Genomic DNA, 22,621 nt, shown 5'->3' with positions numbered 1-22,621 from the left:
TGCATCATTAATTTTGACTGTACATTTTATGAAAATACGACTTCTAATTTTGCAGAGAAATTGAGACAAGTACATGTACAAGGATTTCAACAAAGTACCAGTTCAACAAAGTATCTGTATTGCCTGACCGAGTATGGACCAGGAGGATGGGGAACTGGTATCATCTCTAGAGGTAGGATTGCTCTTTTAGCGTTTTTTATTTTTATTTTTAAAGCTGGATTCGACTTCATTCAAACGAATGAAAAACGTAAAATGTTTGGCACCTATGAAATCAGGGGATGGCCCACGCCTGGTAAAAAACAAACAAAAAACAATGAGAAGTTGCGTACAGATCATGTACAGACAGACTATGGATTCGAACATAACAGAGTGGAAAACCGGAATCCGAGAAAATAATAACATACAAAATCATGAAAAAAGGGGGGGGGGGATGAAGCAGAACAGTAGCCAAACACACCACGGATAGCTACCGAAAGCCCTCTGCAGCAGCAAGGACCACAGAAGCATCAGAGTCAATGACTCTCTGGCGGGCATCTTGAGACCGTGGCCTGCGGTGACCACCGGAGGCTGGCATGGGAGGCACGAACAAGAGAAAGGGAAACCCTTGGCCTTATAAAGGCAAGACGTGAGGAGAAGGGCTCCTTTCTCTTGTCGGCGAGCATAGAGGCGACACGCTTGAAAAAAGCGGAGGCGGACTTGCCGTAGCCGCCGGAAGCGCTGAACACAATGGGAGAAGATGTGTGTTCAACTTCCCGGACGCGTTCTTCGTACGCGCGCCTTTTCTCGGCCTCATGCTTCCAGTAGGTGGCCGTGATGGACTGCTGGCGGTTGGAGCGGGCGTGCGGTTTGAACACCCGGATGTCCAGTAGTGCCCGTTCGAAACGTCCACCCCAGACACCCGATGCGGCCACATCAGGCGGGCACCATCCTCGGAGATGGCGGAGCGGTGACGGAAAGTCTCACCGGTTAGCGGCTGGAGATGTGGCTCGACCTGGACATCATGGGCCACTTCACGCAGGAGAGATGCGGTGAGATCCCGTAGGTCATTATGCCGCATGGCGGGGTAGCCACCAGTTGGGCAAGACAGCGCGTGTTCCGGTGAAAACGCTTTGCCGCACACACATTCTGTTGGCAGGCCTGGAGGGGTCCAACCATACCGTAGGCAGAGAGCGTCCCAGAACGCCTGCTTGTGTAGGTTGAAACCATACTGACGAAGGGGCCGACAGGTCAACCAGCTGGAGGCGCCCTTTTCAGCAGCAAGATTCAGGGTGCGCTCTGCGGTGCTGGTGGAGGTGGCAATGACCGAGGCAACAGCTTCCTTCGCCAGGCGCCGGGACTGGGAAACAATCTCTGCCTTTGCTGTGATGGTGGCAGCCGGGACGCCTTCTGCTCACTGATCTTGTTGGAGGATCTTCTGCACGAGAGACTTGGTAATATGCACGGAGTCCTGGAACTGGGAGGCAAGGGAGGATGGGTTGACGATCCCCAGCCCTTCGTCCCCTGCACGGTAGGGCCAGCATGGCACGCTCGATGTCTCCTGGTGAGACGCGGTTGATGATGGCAGGGATGAATTTGCTACAGATTCTTTCCTCCAAGGGTGCAAGCAGGTCGGCCGTATTTGGCACTGTCCGGGTGACAAAGGAACACTTGTGGCGAACTCCCTGGCCGAAGGCAGCAAATGCCGCTTGTGGTTGGGTGCGGGCGAACTCAGCCTGAACATCAACTTCGCGACACCACTCATCCACCTTGTCTGACACATATGCCGAACAGAATGTTGGTGATCCGAGGACGGCACCTAGGTAGCGACACCCATCCGACCGGATGTCTATGCTGGAATCCTGGAAGATTTCCCTGGCTCGATCTAAGCACTCAGGCTTCACCAAGAGTATAGACTTTTTCCACCACTTATGAAGCTTGGTGAGAGTGCTTGCTTCTGTGGAATCATCCGCGTACCACGCTTGTACGGCCTTGCTAGAGGCTGCACGACGGATGAGAGGCACGGTGCCCAACGCATACATCGCCATTGCGAGCGGATCGCCTTGCGTAGTTCCTTCACAGGAGAGAATGGTCTCGCCACCGACGAACAGCCGGGATAGGGACCGGTACGTGTTGACGATGGTGGTGGAGAATTCTGGGCACAGATGCTGGATGTTGCGAATGCATACGTTGCGGTTGATACGATTGAACGCATTTGATGCATCGGCTAGGAGCACGGCCTCAGTGTTGTCTTGCGCGAATGCGGACCGCATAGCGTGGATGGCTGCTTCGATGCCGCTCTGTTGGCCTGCACACAGTTGGAGGCACCCTGTGGCTTGCTAAATTGCCAGGCCTACTACCATCAATATGGCCTTGCCGATATCACGTCGGACGACCTCACCAATTCAGATGGGCCGAACTCCGGGTTGCTTGTCTAAAGGGATCAGCCTGCAAGCGGTATAGGCCTCAAGGGAGGAAGGGTCGATGGCAGTGGTCGCTATGCGACGGGCACACGGGGCGAGCGCATCGCAGAGAGCATCAGAGACGGGCACACGGGGCGAGCGCATCGCAGAGAGCATCAGAGGCACTATGGAAGGACGAACAGATTCTTCGCCAGCCATTGGCGTCCATGCCTGAGGGTCCGGCCGCGCCGTTGGTATTGAGAACTGATTTCATGATGGCCTCTCTCGTGATGGCTGAGAACATGATGGCATGTGGTTGTTCGGGAGGTATTCCCGGTATAAGCACTGCCTCATGGAGTGGCTCACCCGGAGGGTGCTGGGAGATGAGGACCTCTCGGACTGATTGACCGTCAATGATGTCGTTCAAGGAGTGCGAGCCCGTGGATGATTCTTGGGAAAGCATTCGAACCGCTGCTCCGGTCTTATGCAAAGTTGCGTGCGTCATTTCCCTGACTAGCTGGGGTGGGACGGGTGGAGGATTTACCGGCGTCAAGTTGCTCCTGAATTGTTCGGGCTTCCCGTACTAGCTCGTCCACGTTTCCGGCATTCCACAGTGGCAATCGGCGGTTGAGACAGTCCAGGTGTTCTTGCCGGCTGTTGGCTCCGTATGGCTTCTGCAAGATTAGTTGCGTGGCTGTCATGGCTGCCTTGATGGCATAGCCTTCACCTGCACCCTCTTGCCCGAAGCGCCTGAAAAGTTGGACTAAAGCGGGATTCACAGAAGCTTTTTTGCGATGCGACACGCGATGCGACGTGATCTGCGACGGACGCGTGCGATGCGAACTCGCGAAATACCATTCACAGAAGAAGTCAGCGATGCGACCACGACCTGCTGATTTGGCGCGAAATTCAATGCAGGTGCCGTGGGTGCGTCACCGTGGTATTCGCGTGGTTTGGTACAACTTGCACAAATTTATTGGCAACTCTTGAACCTTTGTACAACTTTGCTGTAGAAAAGGTCAAATTCGTACGCCAAATCGCTTGTCGCATCGCAAAAGTTGAGCCAAGCTCAACGTCTGCGATGGCCCAGTTGCGTCAGTTGCGTGGGGTGCGATTTGGGGATTTCCCGGTTTCGCGGCTGTCGCATCGCGTGTCGCATCGCAAAAGAGCTTCTGTGAATCCCGCTTTACAGTGACACAAACTGCGCTCCGACGGCTCCGGAGGGCACGAGGAACAGGTTTGGGTGGAAATGCACTACCTCTTCATATGCGGCGGAGAGTATTTGCTGGGTGTCCGCTACGGAAAGGTTCCCCAATTTCAGGTCACGGTTGGCAGGTGTATACTATGGGAGTTCATGGGCCCTAGTGTTAATGTCTGGAGTGGCTCCACTGGCGTTGTTTGAGTGCCCTACATCGCTCTCATCCAAAGTGACTAGCAACTCAACATCCAGGGTTTGACTGGACATTACAGTGGGGTGAGCAGCCTGTGTGCTGTGTGCGGCCTCAGTCACCTCAGTGAGTATGCGGTGGGCTCGAGCTGCATTGATCAGGAGACATGTAGGCTGCGCAGCTGCTGGGGAACACTGGGTGTGTTGTGTGTTGCATGATTGGATCTCTGCACTCTGGGGCGTTGGTGGTGGACGCTCGGGGATTGAATCGGCCTGGCTGTCCTCATTTGCTGACTCGTGCAGATGGTTGTGGTTGGTGTTCCCGTGACTGTGGGTAGGTGTACTGGTGGTGGCGGGAGCTTGGGAGTCTGGTGCTCCGTCCGGTGTAGAATGTTGCTCCAGCTCCACAGTGGTGTGAACCGCGGTGGCACTACCTCCTATGCCTACCGCTGTAGCTGACCTTGCTTGGTCCGCGGGCTGGGTAGAACTCGAAGGTGTCTTGACAACAGTCGAGTACGACAGAGGTGTTGACGGTTGTGGTTGCTGGAGCTGGCAGCGTGGTGAAGCTTCGCCTACTGCTGAAATATCCGTTGGTTCAGAGACTGCTAAGGGTACGGGTACGGTACCTGTAGTCGTCGGTTGAGAAGACGGTTGGGATGTCGGGGAGCTGTTTAGGCATCTATTTTTCTTCAGGGGGAGACAATTCCGACACTCTCGACCCTCCTTCATGCATTCGCACCGAGCGCAGGTGCCGCTGCCGTTGCACCGGTAATTTAGCGTTTGTGGGTGGTGGCATTGGGTCCGATTCATTGAAGTGGTGGCCTTTTGCTCAGGGCTCTGACGACAATATCCAAACTAACCCGATGAAGGCAGGAGAGTCGACCACACTGAGTGGATTATTGATTGTGACTTGCACATCACTCAGTATTTAGAGGTGTCTTTGTCAAGAACGGGTTGACTGACGGAAGTAGTGGTGAACCTGCCTGTACAGGTAAAAGGGGGAATTCGTATTATACAAAAAAAAGACAAATTGCAGTAGATACAATAAGAGACGAATAAGTTTTCGTGTTTGCGTGATATCATGAATATATTACTAGTAACTGGTCTGGACAGTGGACACCCAGCAGGCTCCTTAGATGTACAATGTAGTTGGCATAGTTGCACGAAGCGTTGCTGAGTTGACCTACACCTGAGGCTGACCCTCCGCATTTTTTCATGGACTAGTAGAGCAGATGTGTTCTGAAAAACAAAAACAAGTTTGAACTTACGGCTTTGCATCCGGTCGTCAACACACACACTTTGTACGCACAGTGTTGGCAAGTGAAATCCAACGACTTGAATATAACATTCACTGCGCATCCTAATGTTCTTAGTGTTAGTCTAGGCCCTCGCAGTCCTTGGAGTTATAATCACGAGGCTGGATTTTGTGTGCAACCACTGTCTGTGCATGTATCTGTGCCCCATGTGTGCATGTGTGTGTGTGTGTGTGTGTGTGTGTGTGTGTGTGTGTGTGTGTGTGTGTGTGTGTGTGTGTGTGTGTGTGTGTGTGTGCATAATGCCGTGTGCACCCTGATCCGTGCAGAGCATCGCGGCTGAGAAGAAATGCGGCTGTGCCGGCGCAGTGAGGAGTGCCAGTCACATGACCGACATTGTATCGCACTTGCGTCAGCTATTCAACAGTGCCATTACGGCAGCGTATCCGCAGATCCAGAAGCCGTCTGCTCTGATCGCTCTGGGCAAGAAGGGTGTAGATTACCAGGTCAATAGCGCCATGAGCTTGACGAAAGTAAGTGGGAGTAGGATTTGCTCGGTTGTTGCTTGACCACCTGTCAGCTTTTGCTTTGTACTTGCTGTTCTCGATTTACGATCAGAGCCAGTTGCGGCAGCTCGAAGGAGTGCAGAACAGTATACATGTACACCGATACAGAAGATGAGAGAGGCAGTTTGTGCTGTAACTTCTAATTCCGCGTACTGGGCGTTGCGGACAGCGTGAAACATGCTGTCTAGTGATCACATAGTGTGCGAATGTTGCAAAGTTGCACGTGTGTGCACACACACACACAAACATGCACGCGCGCCGCGCGCACACACACACCATGTACCATACACACACACACACACACACACACACACACACACACACACACAAAGCGTCTCGTCTCCTGTATTCATCTTCTCGGCTTATGTATGGTGTTAGTAGCAAGTGAAATGTAAATCATTCTTGAACTTTTTTGTGCGAATTGGCTTACATGTGCATGTACATGTATTTAATTTTTTTTGTTTCGTAGTACCGGTATTTATTTTGTCTTGTGTGTTGTTATCAGATGCGGTTCAGTTTAAACTGAGTTGGCTGGTATGTATGTGCCTGTGTGTATGTGTGCGCATGTCTTGAATTTACCCTGGCTGTCTATGGCCAATGGTGTATGTACTAGTGCGCAGCATAGCACAGCGTCATATCATATTGTGTAGCACTAGGATCTACTTGCAAGTACTGTCATGAAGGGAGATGCATGTATACACCAGTACAGTACCAGTTATTTCGCTCCCTCACCTCGGCTTGGTCGAGCACTATATTTCTGGTTAGCACCAACGTTGGCTACCCTTGCGAAGTCTGCGCGGTGTTTCTCATAGGTAGATCACTCTGACGCTGAGCCGGTTTAAACATGCCTTGTTCTCTTTACTTCTTTGTGATCGGTTTGGCCAATCACTCTGAGTTCAGCGGATGAGACCTTACAAGGTCGAAACAGCTAGCTGTCCGTAGTTTGTGTGTGTGTGTGTGTGTGTGTGTGTGTGTGTGTGTGTGTGTGTGTGTGTGTGTGTGTGTGTGTGTGTGTGTGTGTGTGTGTGTGTGTGTGTGTGTGTGTGTGTGTGTGTGTGTGTGTGTGTGTGTGTGTGTGTGTGTGTGTGTGTGTGTGTGTGTGTGTGTGTGTGTGTGTGTGTGTGTGTGTGTGTGTGTGTGTGTGTGTGTGTGTGTGTGTGTGTGTGTGTGTCTTCAGGAATCGAAGTGGTTTGGAGCTGAGATCTACAATGTCGCGGATTCGATCGTGTTGTCGTCTGGACGTCCCGTACCATCTGAAAATTTCAAACGCGGAGAAGGAGTCTGCATCGTCCTGAGAGGCCGTGCACGAAACGCTTTCTCGGCAGGAGGAAACCAATGGACGGCGGTATCGTCGAGAATTGCACAATGCAAGTTGAAGTTCGTCCACCACGGAAACAAAAACACCTGGATCAATGTGATTGCATGCTACGCTCCAACTTTCAGATCAAGTAGGGAGTCCAAAAATGAATTTTTTGCATCCCTGCAAGCGAGCGTAAACTCAGTGCCACCAAGTCAACAATTGATTATCCTTGGCGACTTCAATGCACGGGTTGGTCTCATCCAGAGTGCTGATCCATGGTATGGGACTTGTGGAGATAATGGGATAGGGGAAACGAACCACGCTGGACTGGAACTGCTCCAGTTCTTGACATGCAACAGCCTCACTGTGTGCAACACCTGGTTTGCCAAGAAGCGTATCCACAAGTATACATGGCAGCACCCACGGTCGAAGAAGTGGCACTGTATCGATTATGCCATTGTCAGGCGGCAAGATCTGCTAGCCTGCACAGACTGCCGCGTTATCCGTAGTGCGGAGTGTAGTACCGACCACAATCTTGTATGCTTATCGTTCTGTCTGTCGTACACCGTCAACTTTCGCACCGGAGTAGCACGGCGTTCACGCTTTAATATCCAAGCTCTCATGACCCGCCCTGGTATGACCGACGAACAATCTAATGCCGTGCAGGCTACTCGGCTCCAATTCGCCTCCGGTGTGCAACACCATCTGCAATCGTCTGGGCCAGCTGATACCGTTGATGCCAAGTGGTCGGCATACAAATCTGCCTTGACCTCCAGCGCTGAGGCACACCTGGGCAAACCCGTTCGACTACAACCAGACTGGTTCCTAGCAGCAGCAGACATCCTCCAACCTCTTTTTGCTGAGCGCACACGCCTCCATCAACAGTGGCGTCAATCAGAGCTGCCAGCGGACCACCGCCGCTTCCTTGATGTCCGAGGTAGATGTCGTACCGCAGTTGGTGCAGCGAAGAGTGCATGGTTGGAGCAGAGAGCTAGCACTGTGGAGCGTGGCAAATTTAGTGGTAAGCACGTTTGGTCCGCCATCCGAGACATTCAACGGTGCTATTCAGGACTCCGATCCGTCACCATCCATCCGGTCCGTAATGCTGAGGGCATAGTTTGCACGTCTTTGGAGGAGCAGGAAGACTGCTGGTCCACTCACTTCTCGAACTTGCTCAATGTCCCCAGTACCTTCAATGCCTCCACCGTTGCTAACATCCCTCAACGTGAGCCTGACGAGTCTCTGGCAGTCACACCAACAATGGAAGACCTTGTCGTCGCCATCAGACACCTTGCAAATGGCAAAGCTGGAGGTTCCTCGCGTATAGTCCCCGAGCTTGTGAAAGCAGGTGGCCATGATTCCCTGGACGCATTGCTGGATCTCGTCCAACTTGCTTGGACGACGGCCACTGTTCCGCAGGAATGGCGCGATGCCGAGTTGGTTCCTGTTCCCAAGAAGGGCGACCTGTCCAAATGTGATAATTGGCGGGGTATTGCCCTTCTTGATGTTGTTGGCAAGGTGTGTGGCCGCATGATTCAAGATCGCCTGCAGTTGTTGGCTGAGTCGGAACTCCCAGAGTCCCAGAGCGGCTTTCGGCCAGGCAGGGGCTGTGTTGATGCCATCTTCTCGCTCCGCCAGCTAATCGAGAAAGCATACGAACATCGTCAGCAGCTCTTCTGTGTGTTTGTGGATTTGAAAAAGGCGTACGATTCTGTACCACGCGCTGCTCTCTGGGTGGCCTTGGGCCGACTTGGGGTCCCGCAACAGCTAGTGGCCCTGATTAAGGCTTTCCACACCTCTACCTCTGCCTCGGTCCGAGTTGGCAACTCCACCTCTGATGAGTTCCCTGTGGTTAATGGTCTCCGACAAGGATGTGTCATGGCACCCGTTCTCTTTAACCTGTACTTCGGGGCGGTTGTTGAGACATGGCGTGCCCGGCTAAAGGATGCAGGTCGTAGTCACTCTGTCAGCATCCAGTTTTCCATCGATGGCCAACTCTACCCCCGCTCATCATCGCGCAGGGCTGGCGAGTCACTGTCTGTTAGTGACCTGGAGTATGCTGATGATGCCGTTCTCGTGTCTGAATGCCGTAGTGATGCTGAGTTTGGTGTGGAGCTCTTCTGTAGTGTTGCCCGAGAATTTGGACTAACTGTGAGCATCGCCAAGACGAAGATCATGACGGCGGGCCATGGGGTCTCTGCTGAAGACTCGGCTGACATCGTTCTCCCCCTTGGCACTATCGAAGCCGTGCCGAAGTTCACCTACCTAGGATCCATAGTGACCCCTGACAGTCGTTCTTCATCCGACATCAAGCGCCGTATTGCCGAAGCCTCAAAGGCCTTCGGAGCCCTCCAGAAGGTATTCACTGACAGATCTCTGTCCCTCTCTAGTAAACGCCACCTGTACATGGCCTGCGTTTCCTCAATATTACTGTATGGCGGAGAGTGTTGGACCCCACTCCAACGGGATATCAGAAGTTTGGATAAATTCCACCATCAATGCATCCGGACTGTCCTCAGCATCACCAAGCCTCGTCAGTGGTCCGAGCGGCTGTCATCCACAGACCTGCGGAACCGTTGGGGAGACCCAGTACTGATGTCTACACGCCTCCGCAATCGGCGTCTGGAATGGACTGGGCACGTTGCGCGTATGGATGAGGATCGCACCCCCCTCCAACTCCTCTTTGGGTGGCTACCTGTGCCTCGGCCGTTTTGTGGTCCCCGGCGACGGTGGAAAGACACGGTGATGACCGACCTCAAGGTTGCACTGCAACAGCCATCTCAGTGGTTCATCCTTGCTCAGGACCGCCAACAGTGGAGGGAAGTACGGGTTGCCCCTCAGTCGAGCTCCACCATGCCCAAGTCTGTGCATTGCGCAGTGTGTGACCGGAACTTCTCACGGGTCTCAGATAGGACGCGGCACAAGTGCACCACTCAGAGACGGCTTCCCATCCAGCTCCAGCGTGGATCAGTGCAATGCCAGAACTGCCAGAGGTGGTTCCGCAGCAAGGGTGGCTACTCTGTTCATCGATGCCAGCCTGTCACGAGTTCTCCTACACCAACAGTCAGTCTGTCTGTGCCACTTTCAGCTTGTTGCCAGCAGCACTGCCCAACATGTCAGCGATGCTTCCGTTCTGCGGCCGGGTTCAAGCGTCACAACTGCAATCGTGGTGCGAGACCATCTGCTGCTGAGAGAGCAGCTCTGCCCCTCAGCTGCCCACGTTGTAAACGCAATTTCCGCCGGCAGCAGGACCTAGCCAGACATTCGCGGTCCTGCTTGTGATCCGTGTCCCGTTTTCTGGTCCCCTTTCCATAGGGGTGACACTTGCCCCTCTGGGCAGTCATGCTGCTAGTAGTAGTAGTAGTAGTGTGTGTGTGTGTGTGTGTGTGTGTGTGTGTGTGTGTGTGTGTGTGTGTGTGTGTGTGTGTGTGTGTGTGTGTGTGTGTGTGTGTGTGTGTGTGTGTGTGTGTGTGTGTGTGTGTGTGTGTGTGTGTGTGTGTGTGTGTGTGTGTGTGTGTGTGTGTGTGTGTGTGTGTGTGTGTGTGTGTGTGTGTGTGTGTGTGTGTGTGTGTGTGTGTGTGTGTGTGTGTGTGTGTGTGTGTGTGTGTGTGTGTGTGTGTGTGTGTGTGTGTGTGTGTGTGTGTGTGTGTGTGTGTGTGTGTGTGTGTGTGTGTGTGTGTGTGTGTGTGTGTGTGTGTGTGTGTGTGTGTGTGTGTGTGTGTGTGTGTGTGTGTGTGTGTGTGTGTGTGTGTGTGTGTGTGTGTGTGTGTGTGTGTGTGTGTGTGTGTGTGTGTGTGTGTGTGTGTGTGTGTGTGTGTGTGTGTGTGTGTGTGTGTGTGTGTGTGTGTGTGTGTGTGTGTGTGTGTGTGTGTGTGTGTGTGTGTGTGTGTGTGTGTGTGTGTGTGTGTGTGTGTGTGTGTGTGTGTGTGTGTGTGTGTGTGTGTGTGTGTGTGTGTGTGTGTGTGTGTGTGTGTGTGTGTGTGTGTGTGTGTGTGTGTGTGTGGGTGCCAGCTAGTTTGGTTGGTGGGTACACTTATGCCAGATAGTGTTGGGCCTGTTGCCAACGGGCTCGGCTGCTTGAAGGTGTATTGTTGTACCTACCACCTTTGTTGGTTTCAGGGTTCATATACTTTCTATTTGAAGTATACATACCTGTTTTAACCATGGACTGCTTCTGGCTAGATTAACTCTTGTGTAATCAATGGTGCAAGTGAAGCTTATATCAGATCCACTCTGATTTAGCCACCCACACTAGTACCAAGTATTACCTTCACTGGGGGCAGGGGTACCTGCAGTTGGATCCCGGGACGGATACCCTGATGCCGTCAATCCTTTTTTCTGCACCTTGTCCTCACCCACTTACTGAGGTGTGGTGAGCCCATAAGTGGGATCATTTCAAGTCCACCCTAGTTTGGGGATTAAAGGGGGTGTCGGCCGTTGGGTGGTTCAATGGCCAATTGAGTCATCTTTCCAAGATTCCTTTTGAGTCTCTCTCCCCTCTCCCGGGGAGACCCACGTGACCAGTTTTGGCAGTGAGCAAGTACAAGTACAGTACAGTACAGTGTGTGTGTGTGCGTGTGTGTGTGTGCGTGTGTGTGTGTGCGTGTGTGTGTGTGTGTATATGGATACCAGTATGTGTGGTCCTTTCTGTTGTTCATTGCTGACGTTGCAGGAGCTAAAAGCAACGGGTGTCAATGCCAACCCACGGCAGATCGCTGAGGCAATTGTCAAGAACTGTCCACCCAGCGACCTGGTGGATAAGGTACGAACTCAAGAGATCAAACAAAACCCCATTTTTTTTAAGGTCTGATATTTTAAATTTTGAAAGGATTGGAAGAACTTCAAATTCCATGTAAACTGTCAATTTCCTTGTCAAGTGGCTTCAGCACATTTTAGTAGTTCCTCAACCAGTACCCACTACTTCTCTTTAAGCAGCAAGGCTCGATGGGCGGGCTTCGGCGTTAACTTGAAGTCGACCAAGACAGCAGTTACCACTGTGGACAGAGATATTGAGATGGAGAAGTCGGCTGAGCATGTAGAAGCTTCTATTCCAGGGTGTGCACTGTGCACACATCCCACAAGGAGTGGCTGTGTCTCACTTCTATTTTCCAGCTGGGGTTTTTCACTCGAACATTCCGTCAAATCGTTCTACCCCTATATGAAACGCGCCCAATGTTGCCTGCCATGATTATGTTGATGACTCGAATAAGCTGAGTGGGGTTCTGCCAGGGAGTGCTATTTTTACTACTCCACTGTTCGCTAGAAACAGACTGGAAATGTACAACGATGACACTGCACCAAGTGATGTGAGCTTTCGGCGGACCCCATAGAAATGGTATCCAGAGTTGCACACTCTTGGGAGCTTGTGTACTCTTGCAGTCTTAGTATCACCGAGAGTACATGACTCATGTACTCTTATATACTCTTGGTATCACCCATGTAGCCCTACTGATCGTCACCCCTAATTCAATCATAGTATTCTTTTCCGTAGGGCTGCTTGTGTTTTCTAATCCCGATTCTTTCCTCTTACCCTGCACAGCTTGAAGTTGCTGGCCCAGGCTTCATCAACATCCACATCAAGGTGTCGGTCGTGTCTGGCCTGCTGAGCGACGTTCTCACCCACGGCGTGCGTGCACCGGATGTGGGTGAAAAGCGCCGGGTGGTGATTGACTACTCGTCGCCAAACATCGCCAAGCAGATGCATGTTGGTCACTTGCGCTCCACTGTCATCGGCGACTGCCTGGCTCGTATCATCGAGTATTGTGGACACGATGTGCTTAGGTTAGTGCTGTCTCTGTGTTCTGTGTTCTTCAAGTATGTATTAAAGAAATTACTCAATGATGCAGACAGCCAGACTGTTTCGGCCAATGAGGCCTCATCAGTGCAACTCCGAGCTTAAAATAGGATTGAACTGTCAGCCATGGCTACGAGAACCACAGACATTAGGACAGCTCGATGTACTAGCGCTGAGAGTGCTCAAACTGCTAGAAGCAGCGGGCAAAGCATAAAGCTAACCAGCGTAAGTGCGTCCTATTGAGAGTGCTCTACAAGATCGAAATCGAGGAGCAAATTACTCAATGATGCAGACAGCCAGTCTGTTTCGGCCAATGAGGCCTCATCAGTGCAACTCCGAGCTTAAAATAGGATTGAACTGTCAGCCATGGCTACGAGAACCACAGACATTAGGACAGCTCGATGTACTAGCGCTGAGAGTGCTCAAACTGCTAGAAGCAGCGGGCAAAGCATAAAGCTAACCAGCGTAAGTGCGTCCTATTGAGAGTGCTCTACAAGATCGAAATCGAGGAGCAAATTACTCAATGATGCAGACAGCCAGTCTGTTTCGGCCAATGAGGCCTCATCAGTGCAACTCCGAGCTTAAAATAGATTAAAGAAATTATAATTGTTGTTGAGCACAGTGACCTTTGGTCCCGGGTCCTTTGTGACTGTCAACTAATACTTGATTCCTCTCATGATATTGGATATGAACATGTCCGTTTCTGGAAAACAACCATGCTCAGTGTTGTCCTCTCACCCACGGCGTGCGTGCACCGGATGTGGGTGAAAAGCGCCGGGTGGTGATTGACTACTCGTTGCCAAACATCGCCAAGCAGATGCATGTTGGTCACTTGCGCTCCACTGTCATCGGTGACTGCCTGGCTTGTATCATCGAGTATTGTGGACACGATGTGCTTAGGTTAGTGCTGTCTCTGTGTTCTGTGTTCTTCAAGTATGTATTAACCCTTTATGTACTGATTTCCAGCACAGAATGAAGCAGAATTTGAATTTTCAGCACAATTTTCACCTTCAACAGGCTGTAACTTTGGCCTCCTTCGCTCCATTTCCACAGTCTTGGGCTCATTGGAAAGCTCCTGGAGAGAGCAATGCCAGGATACCAGGCTTCATCAACTAGCTACCACCAATCAGGCACGGGGACACAGCAAAGTCGTCTCCAAGCCCAATATGCGAGCAAATTTCCCCATCAACGCCATTCCACTCTCCTCTATCGCAGAACGCTCACATCTTTTCGAGGCGATTCAAACTTCAGCCAACTACGTCATTATCATGTGCTGAGTTAGTCAAAGAGCACACGAAAAGGGATTTTCCCCTAAAATGGCGAAGAGATTGATAAAAAATTTGAATTTGCCGAGACAAGAATACAGCGCACGATATCTCTGGATTCGTACATCGTAGCTCTTCCGCGATTGTTGCATTGGAAAGCTTGGAGTTTCCGCTACCAAATAGACCCTTCGATTGTTGAATTCGGACAAGAAATGATGGAGTTACGAAGGTTTTACGGATCGATCATGAATCGATCATATGTGATCGATTCACGTACACACCGTACATAAAGGGTTAAAGAAAGTATAGTGACCTTTGGCCCCGGATCCTTTGTGACTGTCAACTAATACTTGAATCCTCTCATAATATTGGATATGAACATGTCCGTTTCTAAAATGAAAACAAACAATGCTCAGTGTTGTCCTCTCTGCTCTCAAGTGTAGCATGTATAGACCTGCTTTGTATGTCTTGGGTGTTGACCTTAGATCATGTCGTGATGTTCGAATACGTGAACATGCACACTGCCACAAGTGTTGTTGTTTCTGCACCCTGGGTACTTGCTCACTGGGTTCTTTCTACTGAGTCCTGTGCCCGCTTGTTCGGGTGTGCGCTCTCTTTGGACGAGCTGTGCACTTTACTTAGCTTGTGGTGTGTGTTCATCACTTGCACCATGTCATGATGCGATGCGGGCTGGAGAGTGATTTGCAGGAATGCTTGCCGTATTGTTCACTCCCGGCAGCAGTAATATACATTCTCTTTTTGCTGTGGTGCATTTGTACATCTACTGCAGACTCAATCACATCGGAGATTGGGGCACACAGTTCGGCATGCTCATTGCACATCTCGAAGACAAGTTTCCGAACTTCGAGAGCGAGTCTCCTCCAATTGGTGACCTGCAATCTTTCTACAAGGAATCGAAGGTTCGCTTCGATGGCGAAGAAGATTTCAAGAAACGTGCCTATAAGAACGTTGTGCTCCTACAAGGCGGTGACAAGAAGATTCGTACCGGCTGGTCTCACATCTGTGAGATTTCACGACACGGTCAGACAAAGCACATTGTATACTATGTCTCGGTTATACCCTGCTGTTATGATACACATCCGTGTACAGTATGTACTATGTCTCGGTTATACCCTGCTGTTATGATAGACATCCGTGTACAGTATGTACTATGTCTCGGTTATACCCTGCTGTTATGATAGACATCCGTGTACAGTATGTACTATGTCTCGGTTATACCCTGCTGTTATGATAGACATGATACTCGTGTACAGTATGTACTATGTAGGTGTAGATGTGGAGTGGAGAGTCGGGAGTCTTTGATGCTCCTGACTTGTGCTTACGATTGGCGTTTGGCAGCCTTTTGCTGCTATTCAGTTTACCTTTTGGAGCCCATAATAGGTTCCTCTGGCCGCCTTTTGCTGCTATTCATTAAAGGGGAAGTATACCCTAAAATCAAATTTTCTCCAGTTGTAGTCTTCGGGGTGCTGAGTCGAATGGTCTTGGTCCGAGGAAGCTGAGACACTCCCTTCCTCCTTTATTCCCAATCGAACTCGCGCGCTTCCACCGAAACTGAGTGACTGCGCCCTACTAGATAGGGATTTGTATGGAAAAAGTCACTAAAAACACCATTTCGTTCTTATAAAAGCACGGATGACCGCGATTTGTCCGTATGTTGTAGTCATTTGGCCGCTGAGTCGACTGGTTTTGGTCCGAAACGGCTGCGATGCAGCGTTCGGCCCTTATTCCCAATCGAACACGGTTGAGTGAGCGGTCACGTGCTCATGCGTACACCAGTCGCCTGGTCACCGTGCCTGCAGAGTACAAGGGTATACTTCCCCTTTAAGGCTGAGCAGTTTGTTGTCTCCTTTTTCTCTGTCTTGCAATAGGACAGCATGCTCCATGGTCATGGCAGAGCAAACAGCCAACTGTTGCTCTCATTTTTTAAATATTTTGTATTTCCAAGTCTTTCCATTCTCGGGTGTGACGTTTGACTCTCTTCTCCTACGTGTTCCTCTTTTGCTGTTGTCACCTTGTGTCCTGCAGAATTTGCTCAGATATATTCTCGCCTTGGTATTGGAAAGGAACTGGTTGAGCGAGGGGAATCGTTTTACCAGCCACTCATGAACGATGTTATCCATGACCTTAAGAGCAGAGGTGAGTTCTCATGGTCTGCTAGTCTTTGAAAAAAATTGGTTTGATTCCGAATCGATCTGTGTTTATTCAGGGCTTCTCCTTCCTTTGCCGAGTCTCGTACTACTTTTGTCATGTACTGCATTTCAAATTTATCACTTTGTTCTTGTCATTTCCAGATTTAATATCAGAAGAGGACGGATGCAAGGTGTTGCATTTGAAAAAGCAGAAGGTGCCTTTGATCTTGGAGAAGAGTGTCGGTGGATATACGTATGACACGTCTGATGTAGCCGCACTGCGCCATCGCCTACAGGAGGAGAAGGCCTCTTGGCTCGTCTATGTTGTGGATGCTGGCCAGGTTAGTGTACAGTGTATAGATATGGCTCTGGGTTTACTTGCATGCCTTACGTATGTGTATGAGTGGATGGTTAATTGGTTATTACTCATTTTTCATTGCTATCAGGTTCAGCCTCATTTTCTCTGTGCTGCGCTGACGAGTCCACAAAGGACAGACCAGTTCTGTCCGCACCTTGAGTAGTTCTTATTCCTGTGTTAGCGTGACTCCATACTACACCATGGTAGGGTCATGTTGTGCACGTCTTCATGATTTTCCGTCATTTGTTTGTTTGTCATTTGTTTGTTGTCTTATTCTTCACAGGGTCTTCACTTCCAGCAAATCTTTGAGGGCGCTAAGATTGCCGGCTACTCGAATGACAGTTGCCGCATTGAGCATGTTGGCTTTGGCCTTGTACTGGGAGAGGGCAAGTAAGTTATTTGGAAGGCATTCGTTGATGCTATCCTTTCCTCCACTAGCCATGTTGCAACACTGTTAGCTCTGTACGTGCACATGCTATCACTTCAGCTGTTTCAACTACATGTACTTCAAATTAAGCCTACAAGCCTGAGTACATAATCCATACTGTGCAACCTTGCTTATGCCTAAATATGGGTCATGGACCACGGAATTCCTCATGTGCATCATTGCTGTCCAGTCCTGGAAGTTGCAATCCGCCATTCTTCTGTTGCACTGCATCCGGTACGACCTGTGGTATCAGTTTTACCGTACGTTGATGTCAAAATGGCTAAACAATGAATTATGCGTTCCCTTGTTACTGTCTCTGTTGCTCACTCTGGCCTAGGTACTCATTCGGAGCAGCCCATAGCAGTTACCCACTGCAGGGCGGTACATGTACCGGTGTATCTTCTCCTTGACTAGTAGAACGTTATCTTGACTATCTGATCTTCAATAATGTTTTGTTCTGCCTTGATTGTTGACTGTAGCCTAGTGTAGGAAGAAGTTGAAGTCCCGATCGGGCGACACCGTCAAGCTGAAGGAACTCCTCGACGAGGGCGTGGAGAGATCAGCAGAGAAGCTGAAGGAGAGGGGCCGTGATGAGGTATGGCACGGCATGCGTTTCTGTTGCATTATTTAACACAATGTGCTTACTAGTAGGTGCTCCAGGTCAACACCACTGGCTAGACTAGTCTATACAGTATAGCTGGACTCAAACAGCCTGTGAATGTCAGTGTCTTTTTTTTCTATGTCAGTGTCTTGCACCTTTCTCCAACTCATTGTGCTCGACGATGTGTGGGGCTTGTTTATGGAGCTATGCATCTGCTTCGGGTGCCGATATTGCCCGAACTTACCTGTACATGACATATATTGGTGTGTGTGTGCTCTTGCTTCAATGCAGGTCTTAAGTCCTGAAGAGCTAGCAGCTGCTCGCGACGCTGTTGCTTACGGATGCATCAAGTATGCCGATCTGTGTCATCAGCGAACGCACGACTACGTCTTCTCCTTTGATAAGGTGAGAAGGCCGCAACAACAGCTTGTTTGCTTGCTTCCACGTAGCCAGGCCTTCTCATGAGCCTCGTGTGACACAGAGCTGGATTGATGTCCTCAGCCTGTGATAGACTTTACCTTCAAGGCTTCAACATGCATTCAGTTTAGTAGCAGTGGTGAGGCTTCCTGCAGCTTCATTCATAGGAAGTAGGTTAGAGCAGACCCTACGTTGTAAGATAAAACGAGTTTGATACTATGCATTCAGTTTGTTTGAGTATTTTACCGCCATTTAGATGTTGGGTGTGCGTGTCTGAGACCGTATGATAGGCTATTTGTTGAGTTGTGCCATGAATGTTGCTTGTTTTGCAGATGTTGGATGACAAGGGCAACACGGCCGTGTACTTATTGTATGCCTACACTCGCATTCAGTGAGTACTCCTCCATGGTGTTCATTGAGTGTGGCTTTGGATGATCATGCTTTTCACACAATACACACGTGCACGCGCACACACACGCACACACTGAAGTTTGAAACGTGAAATTTGAGGCGGTTGTCGCTTTGCCCCACTAGTCAAAGTCAACCCCCACGTGTTCATTGTCATTGGCTTCGGCTTTTCTCTAGACAAGTGCTTCAATGAAGTGATGTACATGTAGTTTACACGCGGAAGTTAGAAACCTTACTTCTCTGACCTTCCTCACTCAGCTACTTCAACCAATATTCTAAAAGGTTTTATTACCAGCTGTGAACACCTCCATTCCCGCAAAGGCTCTCACGTGCACGACAAGAATAAATTGCTGCCAATATTTTGCACATTGGGCATCATAAGGGCAATGATGATAGTGGAAAGAAGACGCTACAGTGGAGTTGGAGAGTTTTAAGGAAAGGTTTTTAAATAATGCTGGTCGTAATCTACTTCAAATATCTTTTTTATTTTTTCGCCCTGAGGATGGGCCATGCCTGAAAATTTGGTCATTCAATATCGAGAGAGAGTTTTCCTGCAGCAAAGAGATCATAATTATGTGAGTACTGAAGTAGGTGTCCAGATTAGGTAATCTGGGTCATGATAATTTGTACTCAGATGGAGAGCCAAGGATTAATCATTCTGCAACTAACTGGCTAACAGCTCTAGCACACCTTGGATGCGCTCTCCAACAGCCTTCCAACTTGCAAGGTTCTAAGTTATAGAAATAACATAAGGAGGGGAAGGCGAGCGCAACCAAGATAAGCACGAGCTGAAAGTCTCAGCTGTGAAGGACGTTGGCGGATGTTCATGCATGTCGATGACGATACTGGCAAGACCATTGGACAATGTGGTCAAACCACGATTCAAGGACGCAAAGCAACATTCCACACAACGTGTGTGGCTCAAAAGATACGAAGATCAATAAAAGGGGAATCTATGCGAACAGTTAGTTGTAGAACGTCAGTATCGTCGATCAGTGTCGTGCCATGTTATCGCATGAGATGATTGTTTAGTAACTCGTGGTGTTAGTGGACATCATAGCGTAACTTGTAGTTCCTTGGTCCTTTTTCTTTCTTATGATAATTTGTGTCCATTGTTTGCTGATTTCATTCATTCTTGCTTGTGTGTGCGCGCACGCGTGTGTGCATGCGTGTGTGCGTGTCGATGTTCACCTGTATCTAGGTCCATTATCCGACTTGCGAAGTCAGACTCGGGTGCGCTGACAGCTCGTGCCGCTACCACCGAGCTGGTTCTTGGAGAGGCGGCCGAGGTCAAGCTGGCGAAGCACGTGCTGCGCTTTGCCGAGGTCATACAGCGCATCCACGAAGACCTGCTCCCACATGTTCTCTGCGAGTACCTGTATGATTTGAGCACGCACTTCACTGAATTCTATGACTCTTGCTACTGCGTGGAGAAGGACCGCGAGACTGGCGAGGTACTTAAGATCAACTGGTCTCGAATTCTCATCTGTGAAGCAACAGCTCGCGTCATGGCCAAGGGCCTCAGCCTCCTGGGCATTACCACCGTGGATCGCATGTAAATTGCATGCTTTCCACGCCTGCACACTGCTGGGCAGAACTACCGTACTCACTTGATTAGAAGCCCCTCTCGAATAAAAGCCCCTCTTGAATAATAGCCCCCCTACAAGGACTGCAATTTCAAATTTAGACTTCACGGAGAATTTCAAAGTTTTAGGAAATTAGAGGCCACATGCCACGTACTGCTCTTTTCTCTCCGAAACTCTACACTTGCAAGCCAGATATGAAAGAAAGAAAAAATCATCAGTCACACCACCGGGACTCGAACCAGGGACCTTGCTATTCGCGAGCAATGCTCTAACCAACTGAGCTACAGTATGACTCTTATCCACGGTGATGGTAAATCTATCCTTCTTCGATCAATCCATATCTGGCTTGCAACATACTGGCAACTCACACCAATCAAGGGGGCCCTCGGCCATTCGCTTGATATCATGGGGAGCGCATCAAACTATGTCCGCTGCGAGCAAATACAAACTGTGGATAAGAGTCATGCTGTAGCTCAGTTGGTTAGAGCATTGCTCGCGAATAGCAAGGTCCCTGGTTAGAGTCCCGGTGGTGTGACTGATGATTTTTTCTTTCTTTCATATCTGGCTTGCAAGTGTAGAGTTTCGGAGAGAAAAGAGCAGTACGTGGCATGTGGCCTCTAATTTCCTAAAACCTACAAGGACTGTTTGAAAAAATACAAGCCCCTCTCGAATAGAAGCCCGGACTACTATTCGCAAAGCATGGGTTGACCAGGTAGTGCCATGTATGAAGGTCAAGTCTGCAAAAAACATCTCGTGCATGTTCCTATTGGTACATGTCCTGGTCGATGTAGTGTTTGCAAACTAACTCGGGGCCGAGTTGCTGTGAATATGAAAGTTTTACAGATTCGATTGGAATACTGGTATGGAATGAAACAATAAAAGCCCTCTCGAATAGAAGCCCCTCTTGAATAGAAGCCTCCTCGAAATTGGTATTGAAAAAAATTGAAGCCCCCGGCTTCTAATCGAGTGAGTACGGTATGTCACCATGCACGGTGATGCACCTCTTCCACATCTGTTCTGCCATCATGGTAGTCGTCCTGTGTCATTAAATTTCAGTGGCTCTGCTTTGCTCTTCAAGCATTGCCTTGTCTCATATTTTTGATTTAACTTTTTCTCTTAGCCCATACCCTGGGTTTCTCTGCTATTAAACTCCTTGTAAATAATATATAATTACTGGCTTTGCTGCAGTAGTTCAATTCTTGATGATCAGTCCGAGCCGTTTGTAAAGGGCAGTTGCCGCCTTGCCTTGGCCTCCGATGGCACTGAATACGAGGGGAACGAAGGTGGCATGCTCCACCTCGCGAACACGCTCCTCATAATGCCGACACTTCTCACGCTCATGTTTTGCGTATGCGGCGGGGATGGAGTGGACTGAGTTCGAGCGAGCATGAGGGTTGAACACCGAATATCAAAGAAAGCTCGCTCAAACCGGCCACCCCATACCCCGCTGGCAGCAACATCCAGCCTGGCACCATCCTCACGGATAGCCGTCCGGTGATGAAAATTCTCACCAGATAACGGCTGGAGGCGTGGCTCAATGCTGATATCATGAGCTGCTGATGTGAGCATGGTAGCGGTCAAGTCCCGCAGCTCGTGCTGCAGAGACGGATAGCCACCTACTGGGCAAGACAAGGCGTGCGAGACAGTGAAGGCAGCTCCACAGGCACAGCTCTGGGGGAGGTGGGGCGGAGTCCACCCGTTGCGGAGGCAGACAGCATCTCGAAACGCGCCCTTGTGTAGCGAGAACCCGTGATGCTTGAGTGGTCGACAGGTGAGCCAGTTCGACGCACCCTTTCAGCCGCAAGATCCATGGACCTCTGCAGGTCTCCATCCACTTGCATGACGCTGCTCCGTCTTTCTGGCGTGTGCCCTGGCTTTAGCTTTAGCTGCCCTGGTGTTGTCCGCCTCCTCCTGTGGCAGTGTATCCTGGCTCAAAATGCGCTGAACTAAGCTCTCGGTGATGGGAAGGGAGGAAGGAAACTGGTTCACAAGGGATACTGGGGAGACAATCCCCATGCCTCCGTAGCGGCTTGGGAGCGCGAGAACTTGGCGTTCCGTCTCTCCGGACTGGGGACAACCAAGAAGAGCGGGAATAAACGACTCGGAGATGGTGGACTCCAGCTGCTCGAGGTGCAGGGCAACGCCTGGCATTGTGCGGGCGATGAATGACCACTTGTGCCGGAGAACGTTGGTGTACACTGCATAAGCTGCTTGTGGCTGGGTGGAGGCCATGGTGGACAACTCACGGATCTCCTCTTGCCATGCCTTCACCTTCGCCAAAGCAAAGGAGGCCCTATACTCGGGTGATCCAAGGGCGGCTCCAAGGTGTCGGTTGCCATCCTTCTTGATGACGATATCGGTGTCGGCGAAGATTGCCCGTGCAGCTTCAGCGTATTCGGGCTTAACAAGAATAACCGACTTGGCTGTGTTAAGGTAATAGCCAAACTCTGGACCTCTCCGCTCGATGATGTCCCACCAGGCTCGGAGGCGGGGGATCTTCCCTGCTGCGTTGGCATCATCAGCATACCAGCTTTGCAGGGCGTCACTCTCGGCAGCGACTCGGATCAGCGGGATGGTGCCCAACGCGTACATTGCCATGGCCAATGGGTCGCCCTGGGTGGTACCTTCAACTGACATGATGGCCTCACCATCCACGTAGAGAGCCGCCGGTGAGCGATACGTGTTGATGAGAGCCGGCGCGATTTCCGGACAGAGATGACGGATATTCTGG

General features: G+C 50.3%; 1 protein-coding gene across 2 annotated transcripts; it reads left to right on the top strand.

The window, feature by feature from the left end:
- The first annotated feature begins 35 nt into the window (after positions 1 to 35).
- On the top strand, positions 36 to 21,099 carry LOC135816034 (arginine--tRNA ligase, cytoplasmic-like). Of its 2 annotated transcripts, XM_065329391.1 has the most exons (12): positions 36 to 172; positions 5,348 to 5,551; positions 11,557 to 11,646; positions 12,424 to 12,665; positions 14,734 to 14,984; positions 15,990 to 16,100; positions 16,256 to 16,434; positions 16,735 to 16,841; positions 17,368 to 17,473; positions 17,771 to 17,884; positions 18,229 to 18,287; positions 19,506 to 21,099. In XM_065329391.1, the coding sequence occupies exons 1-12, from the start codon at positions 134 to 136 to the stop codon at positions 19,861 to 19,863; spliced, it is 1,860 nt and encodes a 619-aa protein (XP_065185463.1). In that variant the 5' UTR covers positions 36 to 133; the 3' UTR covers positions 19,864 to 21,099. The 2 variants fall into 2 exon arrangements, with proteins under 2 accessions (XP_065185463.1, XP_065185464.1); XM_065329392.1 differs by lacking the exon at positions 36 to 172 and having other exon boundaries at positions 5,412 to 5,551; positions 11,517 to 11,646.
- The last annotated feature ends 1,522 nt before the right edge of the window (positions 21,100 to 22,621 follow it).

The sequence above is a fragment of the Sycon ciliatum genome, chromosome 4 (assembly GCF_964019385.1).
Source record: "Sycon ciliatum chromosome 4, ocSycCili1.1, whole genome shotgun sequence".
NCBI lineage: Eukaryota > Metazoa > Porifera > Calcarea > Leucosolenida > Sycettidae > Sycon > Sycon ciliatum.
Note: the sequence above shows the minus strand (reverse complement) of the source record. Positions and strands in the feature narration are given on the sequence as shown.

What these genes read in the sequence shown, in the direction of transcription:
- LOC135816034 (XM_065329391.1), top strand. Translation starts at nt 134, where the DNA reads ATGGACCAGGAGGATGGGGAACTGGTATCATCTCTAGAG. An exon ending in AACTGGTATCATCTCTAGAG is followed by an intron (nt 173 to 5,347) that starts GTAGGATTGCTC and finishes TGATCCGTGCAG; the next exon opens with AGCATCGCGGCTGAGAAGAA. An exon ending in ATGTTGTGGATGCTGGCCAG is followed by an intron (nt 16,435 to 16,734) that starts GTTAGTGTACAG and finishes TATTCTTCACAG; the next exon opens with GGTCTTCACTTCCAGCAAAT.